The sequence below is a fragment of the Oncorhynchus kisutch genome, linkage group LG28 (genome assembly GCF_002021735.2).
Source record: "Oncorhynchus kisutch isolate 150728-3 linkage group LG28, Okis_V2, whole genome shotgun sequence".
Classification (NCBI taxonomy): Eukaryota; Metazoa; Chordata; class Actinopteri; order Salmoniformes; family Salmonidae; genus Oncorhynchus; species Oncorhynchus kisutch.
In genome coordinates, this window is record NC_034201.2 from 10,985,616 (window position 1) to 11,000,615 (window position 15,000).

The window sequence follows — 15,000 nt, forward strand, 5'->3', positions numbered from 1 at the left end:
AACTGCAGGGCTCTGCCCCTCTGTGTGTATGTGTGTTCCCCTTCGGGGTGGCTGACAAGACAGCCAGAGCACAGCTGGCCCAAACGGGGGGGGTTGAAGGGGTCAGACACATGTTGAGGAGCCACTAGATGTGATGGTAGCTGTTGCTCATCTGATCTGAGAGCTGTCTGTAGTCATGTTATGTTGTCTGCAGAGTGCAGTAGTCTGAGAGTGGCTGCCTCTCAGTCTTTGTTGTGCAGGCATGCATGGTGACTCCAGACCTAAAGCGCTATAAAATGGAGGTAACATTTCCTACATGTTGGTCACATACTGTAGCAATATTCCTCCAAGCAATTGTTAATGTTTTGGTAAGGGGCAAGGGGCTATATACCAACTCAATGGAAGTTGTGGGATCCTACCGGAGAGGTGATGTCCCTGATAAAACTGAGGTGGGGTGGGAATCTTTTTAAGAAGAGTTGAAATCACAAGAGGGCAAGTGAGTAAAGTGCTTACCTCTGCATCCCTGCCCTCAAAGAAGTGGAGTATCGCCAGTCAGCATTTGGGGCCTTCGGCTAAGAGAGAGAGAAAGAGAGAGAGCGATAGAGGGGGGAAGGGAGAGAGAGAAGAAGGGAGGGAAAAAAAGAGAGGTTAGTTTGATTTCATGCAGAGCCAGGCCAGATATGGTCTCATTAATTAATCATGGTGCACAACCCAGCTCTGCATCCTGATTGGAGCACTGCAGTTCTGGAAGACAGTGTGTCTGCCACTGACATTACACACACACAAATACACACATATACTACGGAAGCCGTTTGGGTCTTTGCGTGTCAAAAAAGATACACGTCAAATAAAACTATTTGATGCCTCAAATAAACTTGTTGACTAATCAGGACCTGAGCATGACCGCTTGTCACGTAAAAATTGAACACGTTCATTAGGTTTTTACGTAGTTATTACACATTGATTACACTATCATTCCTATTCCAGCGTCCCAACGAGTCACCAATACCTATGCTATGATGCTGGTAAAGTTTTGTCTCGCACACCTGCCGCTGCTGCACGAGCGCAGATCCACTTCCCCAAGCTCTGGACTGTGCAGGTCACAAAACAGCTAGCTAGCTGATGGTTGCAAACAATGTTCTTCCCCAAAAACACAGCAAAACGACATCATCTCTTTCAGTAGCTATAATTAGCTAGCTAACGATCTAGCCAGGTGTCATCATCCAAAATACCCCTAATTTATAAAACAGTTCTTATTTGATTCATGTTGGTAGGACCCACCTATGTGAAGCTAGCCACAATAAGAATTAGACAAAGTGGAATTTGCGGTTCACCTTGAAAATAAAAGTATCTCAATGAAAGTGATAAATTAATACAAATAGTGGAATCATGACATAATGGAATAGATCGTGCTAAACGAGGTTGGTATGTTCTTATATAAATTCAACAAAATATTATAATTTGTTAATTTGAAACAAATCTGAAATCACACTTAATGTATTAGACTTTAGAATTGCATTGGGTCATACTTATTTCACTGTACAGCCTTACCTATGGATTGTGGATCAACGACATGGGGTATCAGTCTACTCAGTGACACCCAGAGAACATTAGCATCGTAGCTATTATTGCGGGACTCTGAATTTGAGCCACATTTACTGTACCAGTCAACTTACTATGTGTATTGAACACTATTCCAGAGGAAAATAATACAACCTGGACGTTTTGGAGCCTGATAACTCTGAGGACTTTGTGGAAAAGGTGCTGAGTAGACTGATACTGTACCCCATTTAACTGATCCCACAATCCTTAGCTGTGCAGCGCAATGTGAATATCAAAACGCACAATAGGCTGATGAGGGAAGTGATTTCCCACAGTCAAAGTCCCATTATAAACAAATCAAATTTTATTATTGGTCACAAACACATATTTAGCAGATGTTATTGCTTGAATTGAATTACGGGTGTAGCGAAATGCTTGTAAATAAATAAATAAGAGCTATGATGTTAATATTTGCGTAAACTCTTCCCAGTTGTGTTCTGTGGGTGTTACCGAATAAACTGATACTCCATTTCATTGCTCCACATTCCAACATTCCAAACTTGATTAACATTATCTAGTCTAAATATGTCATTATTCCATTGTAACCTTCAGCATCAATTTCAAATACGGACTTTTTTTGAAGGCAACACGCAAATTCCACTAATGTGGGTAATCCTTATTGTGGCTAGCTTCACAGCACATACCCCGGCCTGATCAAGCCATACTAGCCAGATAAAGCTAGCTGGCTGCTTATAATGTTAGTTTTGGGCAACAGGTTTAAGTAGATGGCTAGTTAGTTATTTCAATAGGAGAACAACAAGTGGCTACCTAGCTAATACTTACTTACTCACATTGATTCCTAAATCATTGCTAAGAATAATGAAAATGACTGCAAATGACTACTGGTCATTGTTTTCAGGCTGGTTGCATTGATGCTAGCTAGGTACCACGCTAAAGCTAGCTAGACACCCCAGACGTTGCTGATAACGTCTGTATCAAATATATTTGCAAATATTTTTGATCCTGCTCGTTTGATCCTAATCTAATTTCAAATGCTCACACAAACGTTTTCCCATTTGGTCGAACAAATAATGCCGTATTACCAACGCAGTATTGTACAGCTCTTGACAGTGATCGTAAAGGTGGCGCTTGGCTTGCACGTGTAAATTCCGCACACTCAACATTCTATAATATAATTGTGTTATTTGAGGTGTCAAATGTCAAGCTTATTTGATGCGTCAAATAGTGTTATTTTACTCTTTTGACATGCAAAGACCCAAACGGTGTTGCATAACACAGCCCTTTCTCAAAGCAATGACTTTGAGAGACACACTGATACACTCTTAGATTCCCTGTATTTCTGTCTGTGTGAGTTATTCTGTGAGAGGATTTGTGAGTTTGTGTATGAGTCAGTTTATCATATTGGGTGTATGTGTGATTGTGTGTGTGCACGTATGTAAATAAATCTTGGTAAGCCTTGGTAAATGACTGCCTCATCAGTCAGACTGCAGCTGGGCTTTGGGATAATCCAATAAGGAAGAGCCCCTCTGTCACCAGGGCAACCACATCCTCCATCCCCTGCTCATGTTGGACCGGGGTTAAAGGGTTAAGGGTGGCTCTCCTAGGGCAGTCACACATTATTCAAGTTCATTGATGTTCTCCCGAAAGCTGCTCCCTGTGGGCGTGAGTGTTTTGAATTGATCTCAATAATTAAAGCCTGCAGTTTAGTTTGCTTTCCACAAGGTTTAATGTAGGTTCATAACGGAGCTTCAGAACTTTGGATATGTACACAAATCATAATCACTGACATCAACATCATCAGAACCTTAAGACATCAGACCTGTGGGTAGGTTCCAGTACTGTAATAGTTTAAGCCTCAGCCCTGTTCAGGAGTCAGCAGGCGCCCCAGATAAAGAGCCTACATTATTAATGTTTTAATCAGTTTAATTCTGAGGGGAGTATCTCCTTCTCTGAGACACAGCCTCTCGGAGCGAATCTAATTTGTGGGTCTGGGAAACAGTGGCTGGAGGTTAATTTCATTTCCACCGCCACTCTTATCTTGCCTCTGCTTATTGTTCCTACACCACTGACTGACTGACTGACGGACTGTCTTGACCCATCCAGGACAACAACATAACCACCAAAACATCCAAAATCAACCACTGTGGCCTCCAATCTACAGCCTGACAACGTTAAGACAACGTTTTGACCATCAACCTATCCAGCCCCCAGAGCAGAGTGCTGAAACAGGAGAGTATCGGAGAGTACGCCAGCCAGCCCATTGGAGCACACAACCCACATGTCTGCTCGTTAGAGTAAACATGAGTTCACGCCAATTAAACAGGGACAAAAATACAACAAACCATAAATAGACATTATAACATGGCTAACATAACCCGAACGTCCAAGGATTTAAAAAGACATAGCAGCTGAATAACCATTTACACACTCTCAGGAACGTTAATTCCATGAGCTCTACTCTGTTATTCTTATGGAAATGAATTACACCTATTGGAAGTCTTACTGAGGTTAAACAAAAGCCCCATGAGACCTCAAGCCAGTGGTTCCTTGCTAAAGAACATGTTTATCATCATTGCTGTTGCAGTTCTTAACATTCCAGCCTTGTGGTAAACATGTGCAGAATGTATTTGTCATTTCCTGTAGCACTCAGCCGTGACTCCTAAGCCATGCTCGAACATGAATGCCAACACTTTCCTACGGCTGCATAGTGCTGCAGTGGAAGAGGGTCTAGAGAGCTGAGACAGTAGAAAAGACTAATAGAGAGAAGTCTGAGTGAGGAGTCCATGTGGCAGACTGGAGAGAAAAGACAGGAAGAGCAATACTGGGAGGATTTTGGGGTTACTGCAATTTAACCCAATAGACTAAAGAAGGAAAAAACACAAATATATGCATGCGCACTCACACACAGAGATACTGTGCATCCACATTTAAACTGGAGATATCACAGGCACAAAGCCTGACACTGTGAGATATGATGAAGTCAAACACACTTGGACAGAGAATGAGCCAGAGGTAGAGTCAAATTGACCTGCACTGACTAAATATTTGATGACAACATCAAAGTGAAGAACAAATCCCTGAATCATCAGAAATACAGCAGGACTCCAAAAAGTCTTCCAATCTGACACTAATGCAGTGTGAGCACTGAGCTGGGTGGAGGAAGAAGCTACACTGTGTAACCAGGGAGAGAAACAAAGAGACACACAAACACTCACACTGGCCAGTCATCAAAGAAACATGTCAAAACTGACACTGTCTCAAGACGTACCAGCACAACAAAACTAGAATATGACAACAAAGCAAAAAATATGACAACGAACAACTTCAGCTAGAATGTAGAACTACCGAGCATCCAAAGCCCTTCATGTAACAAACAGAATCAAGAACAGTGGTATGACGGAATGCTAAAACACTCATTTAACACAGCCAGCACCAACATACAGTAACCAATACATATTAAAGCCTAGTATGTAATCTGGAGAGGTGACAGATTGTGAGACTACTTCTGAAATGCCATGCACGACCTGTCTATCATTTGATAGGTAAAAAATGACGCACCTCTGGACAGACTTGCAATGAAGCATCGGGCATGCTCAGTCTCCGTACAAACCCACTTCCGCCGGTGAAGAAGCGCTCGGAACCCCATGTGCCGCTGATGGGCCGGCCTGTGTTGTAGAACATGAAGGTGTCGCTTCCTGAGGTGGCCGTCAGGCAGGTCTTGTAGCAGTAGGTCTTGGTCATGGAGCCATTCCCACGCACCTCAATGTAGTGAGGCTCCACTTTGAGGTCTCTCCGCAGCGCCACATTGTTATTGGGTTGTCCCCCACCACCACCTCCACCCCCAGAACCACCTACTGTGCTGCTGCTCCCGCCATCAGGGGGGGTCTTCTGGGACACACAGCAGGGGGAGCAGGAACCAGGCTGGGTGCAGTAGGCATGGCAGCGCACGATGGCCAGCACCACCACGGTCACCAGGAACACAAAGGTGGTGGCGCTCAGGGCCACGATCAGGTAGAGGGTCACATTGGAGAAGAGCAGGGTGCTGTGGGGCCGGATTACCCTCTTGGGGTCAGGGGTCACCTTGGGTGGCACCTCCATGACGGCCACATTGACGGTGGCGGTGGAGGAGAGAGGAGGCTGGCCGTGGTCTCTCACCAGTACAGTCAGGCTGAAGGAGGTGGAGTTATCCTCCAGGACCCTGCGTGTGGTGCGGATCTCCCCTGTGTGTTCATGCACCTTGAACAGGTCCAAGTCTGTGGACTGATCCAACACATAGATCAGCCAGGCGTTGGGACCCGCGTCTGCATCGTATGCCACCACCTTGGTCACCAGGACGCCAGCCTCAGCATTCTTCAGCACTGTCTCTATAGAGCGTGTGCCGTTGCCTGGAGGTTTGACAATCTCAGGAATGTGGTCGTTCTGGTCCATGATGTAGATGTAGACAGTGGCCACCCGGCTGAGGGGCGGGATGCCCCCGTCCTGAGCTTTGACCTGGAAGTGGAACTCCCTGAGTGACTCGTAGTCAAAGGCGCGCAGGGCGTATGCCTCTCCCGTGTCGGCCTTCACAGAGACATAGGAGGTGACGGGGATACCGTGGTTGTTGTCATTGAGGACGGTGTAGGTGATGCGTGCGTTCTCGTTGACATCGGAGTCCTGGGCCTTCACGGTGCACAGCGAGGCCCCGGGGGCATTGTTCTCAGTCACATAGACCGTGTAGGAGGTCTGCTCGAAGCGCGGCGGGTTGTCATTCACATCAGCCACATCCACCTGTATGGTCTTCTGGGAGGAGAGGGGTGGGGTGCCGCCGTCAGTGGCGCTAAGGGTGACATTGTAGGCAGCAGTGGTCTCGCGATCCAGGAAGGCGGAGGTGACCAGGGTGTAGTAGTTTCTGAAGGACTTGATCTTGAAGGGCAGGCCCGGCGGTATCTCCAGGTTCACCTGTTTGTTGGCACCAGAGTCCCGGTCTGTGACACTGATCAGGGCCACCACGGTGTCAGCCCGGGCATCCTCCCTCACTGGGCTGGAGAGAGAGGACAGGACTATCTCTGGGACATTGTCATTCACATCCACCACCTCCACCACCACCTTACAGTGGGCTGCCACAGCACCAGGGCCTTTATCCATGGCCTGGATGTACATCTCATAAGAGTTGGTTTCTTCGTAGTCCACAATGCTCCTCACTCTGATCTCTCCCGTGTTGCTGTCCATGCTGAACATCTGTCTGACTCTCTCAGGAGTGTAGCTGCTGAAAGAGTAATAGACCTCCCCATTGGTACCCTCGTCATGGTCTGTGGCGTTCAATTTGATGACCAGTGTGTCTTTTGGTGAGTTTTCTAACAATTTGACTTTGTACACTGAGCTGTCAAATACAGGAACGTTGTCATTGGTGTCCAGGACTCGCACATTAATTAGAGCTGAACCGGTTTTTGCTGGTGTTCCGCCATCTGCAGCAGTCAGAATGAATTGGTGGTAAGGCGCCAGCTCACGGTCAAGGGGCTTTTTGAGCACGAGCTCAATGTTCTTGCTATTGAGGGAGGGCTTGTTGGAATCAAGTGCGAAGTGTTCGTTTGGGCTGAGTCGATACAGACGAACGGAATTGGATCCCACATCCGGATCCAGTGCGTTCTCAATGGGGAAACGAGACCCTGGTAAAGCCGATTCTGCAATTTCCAATTGATACTCGTCTCTAGGGAACTGCGGCGCATTGTCATTCGCATCCACAATCTCCACCTCGACATTGTGCACCTCGGATGGGTTTTCAACAAGCACCTCTAAATGTATAAGACAGGTGCTGCTCAAATCACACAGCGTCTCTCTGTCGATTCTTTCATTGACAAGTAATTTCCCATTTTGGGGATTGACATCCACATACCGTTTTCCACTGGTGGTTACCTTTATCTTTCGATTGGAGAGCTTTCGAATATCCAACCCCAAGTCCTGCACAAGATCCCCCACCTCCGCTCCATTTTCTAATTCCTCCTGAATAGAGTACCGTAGTTGTCCAAGTGAAAGGCCACACAATAAGAAAAATACAACAAAAGAAAGAGCCACATTATTTCCTATACAGCTACATATCCCCATAACAGCCATTGCAAGCTCATGGGATCCGCAGACGGATTAAATACTGCTTTCCGCCTTTTTAGCTTGCAATACCTCCCCTCGCACCACCGCATTCAAATAGGCTAATTCGTTCCCCGTTAGGTGCAGGAAGAACGGCACGTCCATTCCGTTATCTGTTTGAGTGGATACTTCTCTAATGCATCCATGTTTCTTTTGTCCGTGCTGCCTTTTTTTTCTCTCCTCTGCACGCGGCTGACGGGTGTGTTTGCCTGCCACTGGTGCTCGGTATCGCCCTCTCTCTCTCTCTCTCCTCTTCCCCAATGGTGCAACCGCCCCCTCCCCATCCATGTATCCCCGTCTCTCTCTCAATCCACTGCTTAGTGTGATGGTGTCTGGACAGAGCGTCGGGGGGAGGGGCCGTGTGCTTAAAGACCGCTGGCTGGATGAATTTCAGCATCTTAAGAGAAGGAACTGCGACTGGATACAACCCCAGCAAATCCGTTGCCTTTCGATTGGTTTTATTTACAGCCATTTACCGTGTGATTGTGCCATTGTATTGTGTAACTACTGTAATGCATCACTCGTTTAAATGGAGATGGAAAACCTACACAGCTGTATGGTTGAAAATGAAATGATTCATGTGGTTGCTCATAATACAGGCTTGCTCCACCAATTATTCCCGAGACCCTTTTTATCATTATACCAAATGTGCAATTACCCCATGCTGCGAAGCAAAACCCTGCAGTCAAATTTTACAACAGGTATCTCAAACGAGGCACGTTCTGGGGACTGTAATTGCCTGACCTCCTTTGTTTGAATTGAAACAGCTGCATGGCGGCTTCCCCTAAAGCGGCTCTCATATTAGCTCTCGACTCTGCTATCGCGCACCCAACACCTCCACATTTTGGCAGGGAACATAACCGAAGCAGATCACGTGCATCGCCCTGACATCCACAACCTTCTCTAACACAAGGATCGCTGCTGTCAGTGCTCGACCCCAGAGTGTCAGCTCAAATAATCACATCTAAAATGCCCGCGGTGTCTCCAATAAGCCCGACTTCTCTTCCCCTCTGTTTCACCACTGTGCACGCAGTACTAGGCAACCCCTAATTTTCTTCATCATCATCCTAATTACCAGCACCATCACTTTTACCATCACCATAACCATCTTCATCATGCACATCATCATCTTCATGATGCCCACCCACATCATCATGGTCTTCATCAGCATGATTGTCATCATCTTCATCATTGTCTACATGTAACAGCTTTGACACGAGACAGTTCGGGTAATTCTGTCGAGCACGCCCGAGGGACGCTCTCTGTGCATCCATCAACAAAACTGGAGCAAATTCATCTGACACTCTGAAACTGATGACATAAACTACAGTCTATTCAGAGTGATGATTGAGTCCTGCACTAATGAGTTGGCGAATGGGGAACTTGTGGTAGACCTATGCCTTTTAATGGAGACTTTAAAACGTCTGGTCTTTAAAACATCTCTACATGTTATAAGACTGGCCGAATTCACTGTAATGATATGGCGTTAAATGCAATATCTTCCTTTCTCATTGGGCAAAATAACTAAAAGATAAAAATATACTGTAATTTTGGAACTTCTCAGTAAGTAGTCATATTTTTACGTTGGTAAATGGCCAAACACAAACCTGCTCCTTAAGGACAAATGGAATACATAGACCTTATCAACAAATTACACAATACAAATATTATTTTTCTACAGAGAAGTAAGAAGCTTGTCTCTGTGGTTAAAATCAGGAGATCACCAGACTTCAAGAGGGATGGTGTTGTAAAGGTCATGTATTTGCTGAGAGACACTTTGGGCGCTGACATCAGCAAAATAAATACAGGTGATGCGATACATCACAACTTAGTGCTCGCGTTAATGACTCTGAGCGGTGAGCGGTGAAGTCGATTTGTATCAATAGCTTTCGCCGTATCTAACAGGCCGTTGAACGGCTTGCTTGTCTTGTCCACTTTATGAGCTTGTAAGGTTAACAAAAGCCACTGTTTGTAAAGGCACTGTTTACTTTACTTTTGATGATGGAATGTGTGTGTGCATGCGTGCTCGAGAGAAAGAGAGAGACCGGTTTGAAAGCCCATTATCTGCAACACAGGCCCATAGACCTGTCAATCTAAACCCAGGTGGGTCTATGCATTAGTGAAAACAGATCATTCGCAGAGAATCAGAGGATCTTGGGACATGGGTGTTATTCCAGCAGTAGGCAAGGGATTGCAAACCACTAATTCACTGAGCAGCCATATCCGTAGTCCTCTCTCCACATGCCAGGGAAACCCCACATCCCCAAACCCCACATCCCCACATCCCACACATAATGACACATCCCTGCCCTCATCACAAGAAGAGGAAACGAGATATCTGAGCTGAACTCTCAAAGGAATACTGAGTGGAAAGTTTACATAGACAAATCTAACATAGCCAATCAATTCTAGAGATTCTGTTGCTGCACACCAGCAACGCACCCTTACAAATCATGCCATGTTACCTTGTTGGATACTGAAAGGGGGAAAATAACACCTGGAATGTCTCCACTGAGAAAATGTGTATAGTTTCCCAACCTTACACTCACAAAGAAGGGTTTTCCTGCTGTGGATATCTCAGCCTCACTCTGTAAATATACAATAAACCCTTCCTAGTGACTCAGGAATGGCAGGTCCCTGAACACATCTTTGTTCTAATATCCTGGGGCCTCATTTGTAAACGTTGCCATTTTAAACAACATTTCTGAAAAGACTGCACGCACAAAAATATTTAGAAACTTGGCGCACTTCGTACATACGCACATTAACCGTTATAAATCAGACCTGTTGTAAAATTGTGAACGAACATGATAACTCCGGCTGAATAACGCCCATTACGGTGACAATAACGTTCTGATTTGCTGTATACTTTGGAAGTATTGAAATTAGGCCAAGACAGTGGGCTATCTAAAGGAAATAGCAATCGTGAACTTGATCAAATGTCGTTGGAGGTGTTGGCAGAATGTTTTCTTGTGCCTTGCTGTATCTGACCGTTTCTGAAAGACAAAAACAACTGCAAATTGTTGTGGACCTGGAAAAGGGTCGTTGAATTCAAACGTTTTGCATTTACTTTTTCCCGAACCTGAATATGCTGTGGTGCCTATCATTAAACTATAAGCTTCGGATCAGATCGCAAAGAACAACATACTTGAAATAGCGTATATATTTACTCCATGTTATTAGACATGTTGATATACACTTCATCTGGATAGATAGTAGCTTAAACATTATACATCGTGTTTTCAATTTTTTTTAACTATTACGGAACATGAGCTTTTAAAACCACCCCTCAGCTACTCTCACAGTCCATCAACCTATTTCCATAGACCACCCTCATATGATTTCCATCTACCATGTATTTTTCAACGTTTGCGGGAGGATAAGCACATTCTCACGTCAAGTTCAGTTTTTATAAATGCCAATATTTGCGTGAAAACTGTCACAAGCATGTTTTGGTTCATATTTTGTGCATACACAACGTTTGATGAGAAGCTCCTGCTTCTCATCAACAGGAGCCAGAAGCTATCTGACGCAGACAGAGCGATAAGGTGAGAGGCAAAGAGAGTGACATGGACAGATGGGTAGGAAGACAGAAGAAAATAGTACACAGATAGACAGTGTGTGAGAGAGATATGGAAATTGTGAGTAAAAGAGATGCTGTAGGTACTGCTATAAACACACATTCTTTGTATGAGCCAGTATTAGAGAGCGAAAGAAAGTGAGAAAAAGACAGATGGGGAGTGAGAGAGAGAGAGATGGAGAGAGAGAGAGAGAGATAACTTGTGCCTTTTGTTAACGTGTTATTTCTGTTTACTATCAATTGCTTTACACTATTAGATAGCTCCTCTCTTGTCAATAAAGCTTATTTGAATTTGGACCAGAGAGCGACATAAAGATTAGTACAGGGGAGGACACAGAACAGTGAGCAGGAGGAGAGGGGTCTGTCTAAGTGGAAAAAAAAGGCTGATGGCACAACTCCACTCCCCTTCATGTTGACACAACATAATGATGACATCTGAACCCTAGACAGTGGTGCATTCTATTTGGCATCTGACCTCACACCCAACACGGACGGGACACCGTTGTTCAGACATCTCTCTCTGAGGATCCTTGTTTGAGCTCCTCTCCTGACCTCCTCACTTATGTAAGTGTGCTGGATTTCAGCTGAGGTGCACTCAATTGAGAGAGCAGACAGACAGCTTCCACCATAGCACAGCAGAACAGTGCCCTCGGCAAGGGCAACTGTGGACACACAACCAGCCTCAGGCTCCACTGCAACAGGGACACTAAAGACAAACCCTCTCTTTCTAAGTGCACTCAAAACGGCATCTTCCTCGTTCTACTCCTCCCTTTATCAGACACCATCCCCCCACTCGTTCCAATTATTTATCCATCTCTCTCTCCCTTTCCCTCCTCTCTTGTTCTCAAGCTGCGGCCGGAGACTGCTGTTGCCTCCAGCTGAAGCTTTTGAGCACAGAAACAGCATGACTAGATGTGACAGTGGGTGCCCTCTAGTGTCCATGACTCACTGCAGTATTGTATGAGTTCCCAACATTGTGCACATTTCATAGTGCCTGCTGATTTCTTCCTTGTCCATCCCAACACCTCAATATGTTAGAGGAGCAAGTCAGGTCTATTCATTTCTAAGTCTGTGTCATGATATACTGTATGTACATTAAGCAGGTGACAATTGACTTGAAGCTTAGCCATCAACTACACCCTTACCCATGCTCCTATGGCTTGAGATATTGGTTTGTCTTTAGTACAATAACCTGAACAGTACAAAACTAGCTGGTGGTGGACTTTATACAAGGAGCAATCCTGCCATTCATAGAATATGAGGCAGCAGGTGAATGTAACTGTTGCATTTCAGAAACTTGCATCATATCATCTCCAAGGTCAATTAGTTGTGTATGACATAGTAATGGAAACCAGGAAGGCTTGAGTCAGAGAATGACTGCTAATTTGTGTCTGTGTCTCTGTGCCAATGCACAAACATGTCTACTGTACATCTTACTACACCCTGTTTCAGTCCTGGAGCCCGAACTATGAATGATAATCCCAACTCTACTCCCTTTGAACTCTGATCCAGTTCCAGAGCTGTTGGAGCAGGCTGATGACCTCACTGCCCTCCTTTGTCCATTCTGGTGTAATCAGACGGCTCTGGGCGATGGCTGATGACCTCACTGCCCTCCTCTGTGCATTCTGGTGTAATCAGACGGCTCTGGGCGATGACTGATGACCTCACAGCTCCTCCTCATCAGCTGCAGCCAGAGTATCCTCTCTCTGCTCTGACTCACTGATCCAAATGGGTCAAGCATCTCCAGCAACTCTCACATGCTCACACTGAAACTGTGACTAATCATATCACACTGAGCATGGGAAGCCATAATAATTCCTAGAGAAACACTATTTTTCCACACATGACGAGGTGCCTTAGCCTATCATTTTAATGTTTTCCTTTTGGTAATTTTACCTTTATTTAACTAGGCAAGTCAGTTAAGAACAAATTCTTATTTACAATGACGACCTACACCGACCAAACCTGGACGACGCTGGGCCAATTGTGCGCCGCCCTACGGGACTCCCAATCATGTCCGGGTTGTGATACAGCCTGGAATCGAACCAGGGTGTCTGTAGTGACGCCTCAAGCACTAAGATGCAGTGCCTTAGACCGCTGCACCACCCGGGAGCCCTTATAATGTGAACGAGTGAGAAATTCCTGACTTATACACAACCGTTCAAAGTTTGGGGTCACTTAGAACTTTCCTTGTTTTTGAAAGAAAAGCTAATTTTTGGTCCATTTAAAATAACATAAAATTCATCAGAAATACTTTGTAGACATTGTTAATCTTGTAAATGACTATTGTAGTTGGAAACGGCTGATTTTTTATGGATTATCTACATAGGTGTACTGAGGCCCATTATCAGCAACCATCACTCCTGTGTTCCAATGGCACGCTGTGTTAGCTAATCCTAGCTAATCCTTCTGATAAAAGAAGCAATAAAACTGGCCTTCTTTAGACTAGTTGAGTATCTGGAGCATCAGCATTTGTGGGTTCGATTACAGACTCAAAATGGCCAGAAACAAATAACTTTCTTCTGAAACCTATCAGTCTATTCTTGTTCTGAGAAATTAAGGCTATTCCAGGTAAGAAATTGCCAAGAAACTGAAGATGTCGTACAACTCTGTGTACTACTCCCTTCACAGCACAGCGCAAACTGGCTCTAACCAGAATAGAAAGAGGAGTGGGAAGCCCCGGTGCACAACTGTGCAAGAGGACAAGTAGAACATGTGCTTTCCTTTCAAAAACAAGGACATTTCTAAGTGACCCCAAACTTTTGAACGGTTGTGTTTGTCTGTGGTTGAGAATCCTCTGTCATGTCATTTTGTCAACAGTTACTGTTATATCGTGATTGAGAGACAGTGAGTGCACTGTAACCTTAATATTCTGAGTCAACAATAAAGTACAAAATAAATGTTCCTCTGTGTGGTCATTGACACACTGACTGATTTCCCTTTGTGATGGTAAAGGGAACATCACATCACATACAAAAAAATAACCTCTACAAATCATGTCAAGCACTGATGGTTTCTAATGGATACATCTCTTGGCTGAATAAGACAGGTCAAATACAAGCCTCCAACAGACTCTGCCAGAGAAAACTCCCATCATCCCACCTTCCACTACCACCAGTACACAAACAGAGGGCGCCAGTGAACAGCTGGTGCTAGCAGGCTCACACACATCTCAGCTTAGCTTGGTCTGCCACCTGCAGCCCTCAGCAGAAACATACCAGCCAAGCCATCCAGAGACGGACTGATAGAAACACCAGATTATTATTGCCTGGGCAGCTATAGCCATGCATAAGACATAACATACTGTACATCTTAGAGAAGACAAGGACATGATTAGAAACACGTCACATTTGTTTTACTTCACCTTTATACAACAACAACATAGCAAGACAGCAACACATGACAACACAGCATGGTAGCATCACAACATGACAACAACATGGTAGCAACCCAACATGGTAGCAGCACAAAACATGGTACAAACATTATTGGGCACAGACAACAGCACAAAGGGCAAGAAGGTAGAGACAACAATACATCACGCAAAACAGCCACAACTGTCAGTAAGAGTGTCCATGACTGAGTCTTGAATGAAGAGATTGAGATAACACTGTTCAGTTTGAGTGATTGTTGCAGCTCGTTCAAGTCGCTAGCTGCAGTGAACTGAAAAGATGAGCGACCCAGAGATGTGTGTGCTTTGGGGACCTTTAACAGAATGTGACTGGCTGAAGAGGTGTTGTATGTGGAGGATGAGGGCT

The 15,000-nt window shown here is 44.9% G+C and overlaps 1 protein-coding gene across 2 annotated transcripts in view; it reads right to left on the reverse strand.

Annotated features, from left to right (window-relative positions):
- LOC109872750 (protocadherin alpha-C2) overlaps nt 1-15,000 on the reverse strand; it is a 34,863-nt gene that overhangs the window by 13,534 nt on the left and 6,329 nt on the right. Inside the window, exons 1-2 of one of the 2 annotated variants that reach the window (XM_020464054.2) lie at nt 5,101-9,096; nt 493-551 (exon numbers count right to left, since the gene is read on the reverse strand). In XM_020464054.2, the coding sequence (XP_020319643.1) occupies nt 493-551; nt 5,101-7,632 (2,591 nt within the window). In that variant the 5' untranslated portion in view covers nt 7,633-9,096. Of the gene's footprint in view, nt 1-492; nt 552-5,100; nt 9,097-15,000 lie in introns of those variants that run through there. The other variant, XM_020464055.2, reaches the window with a different exon arrangement.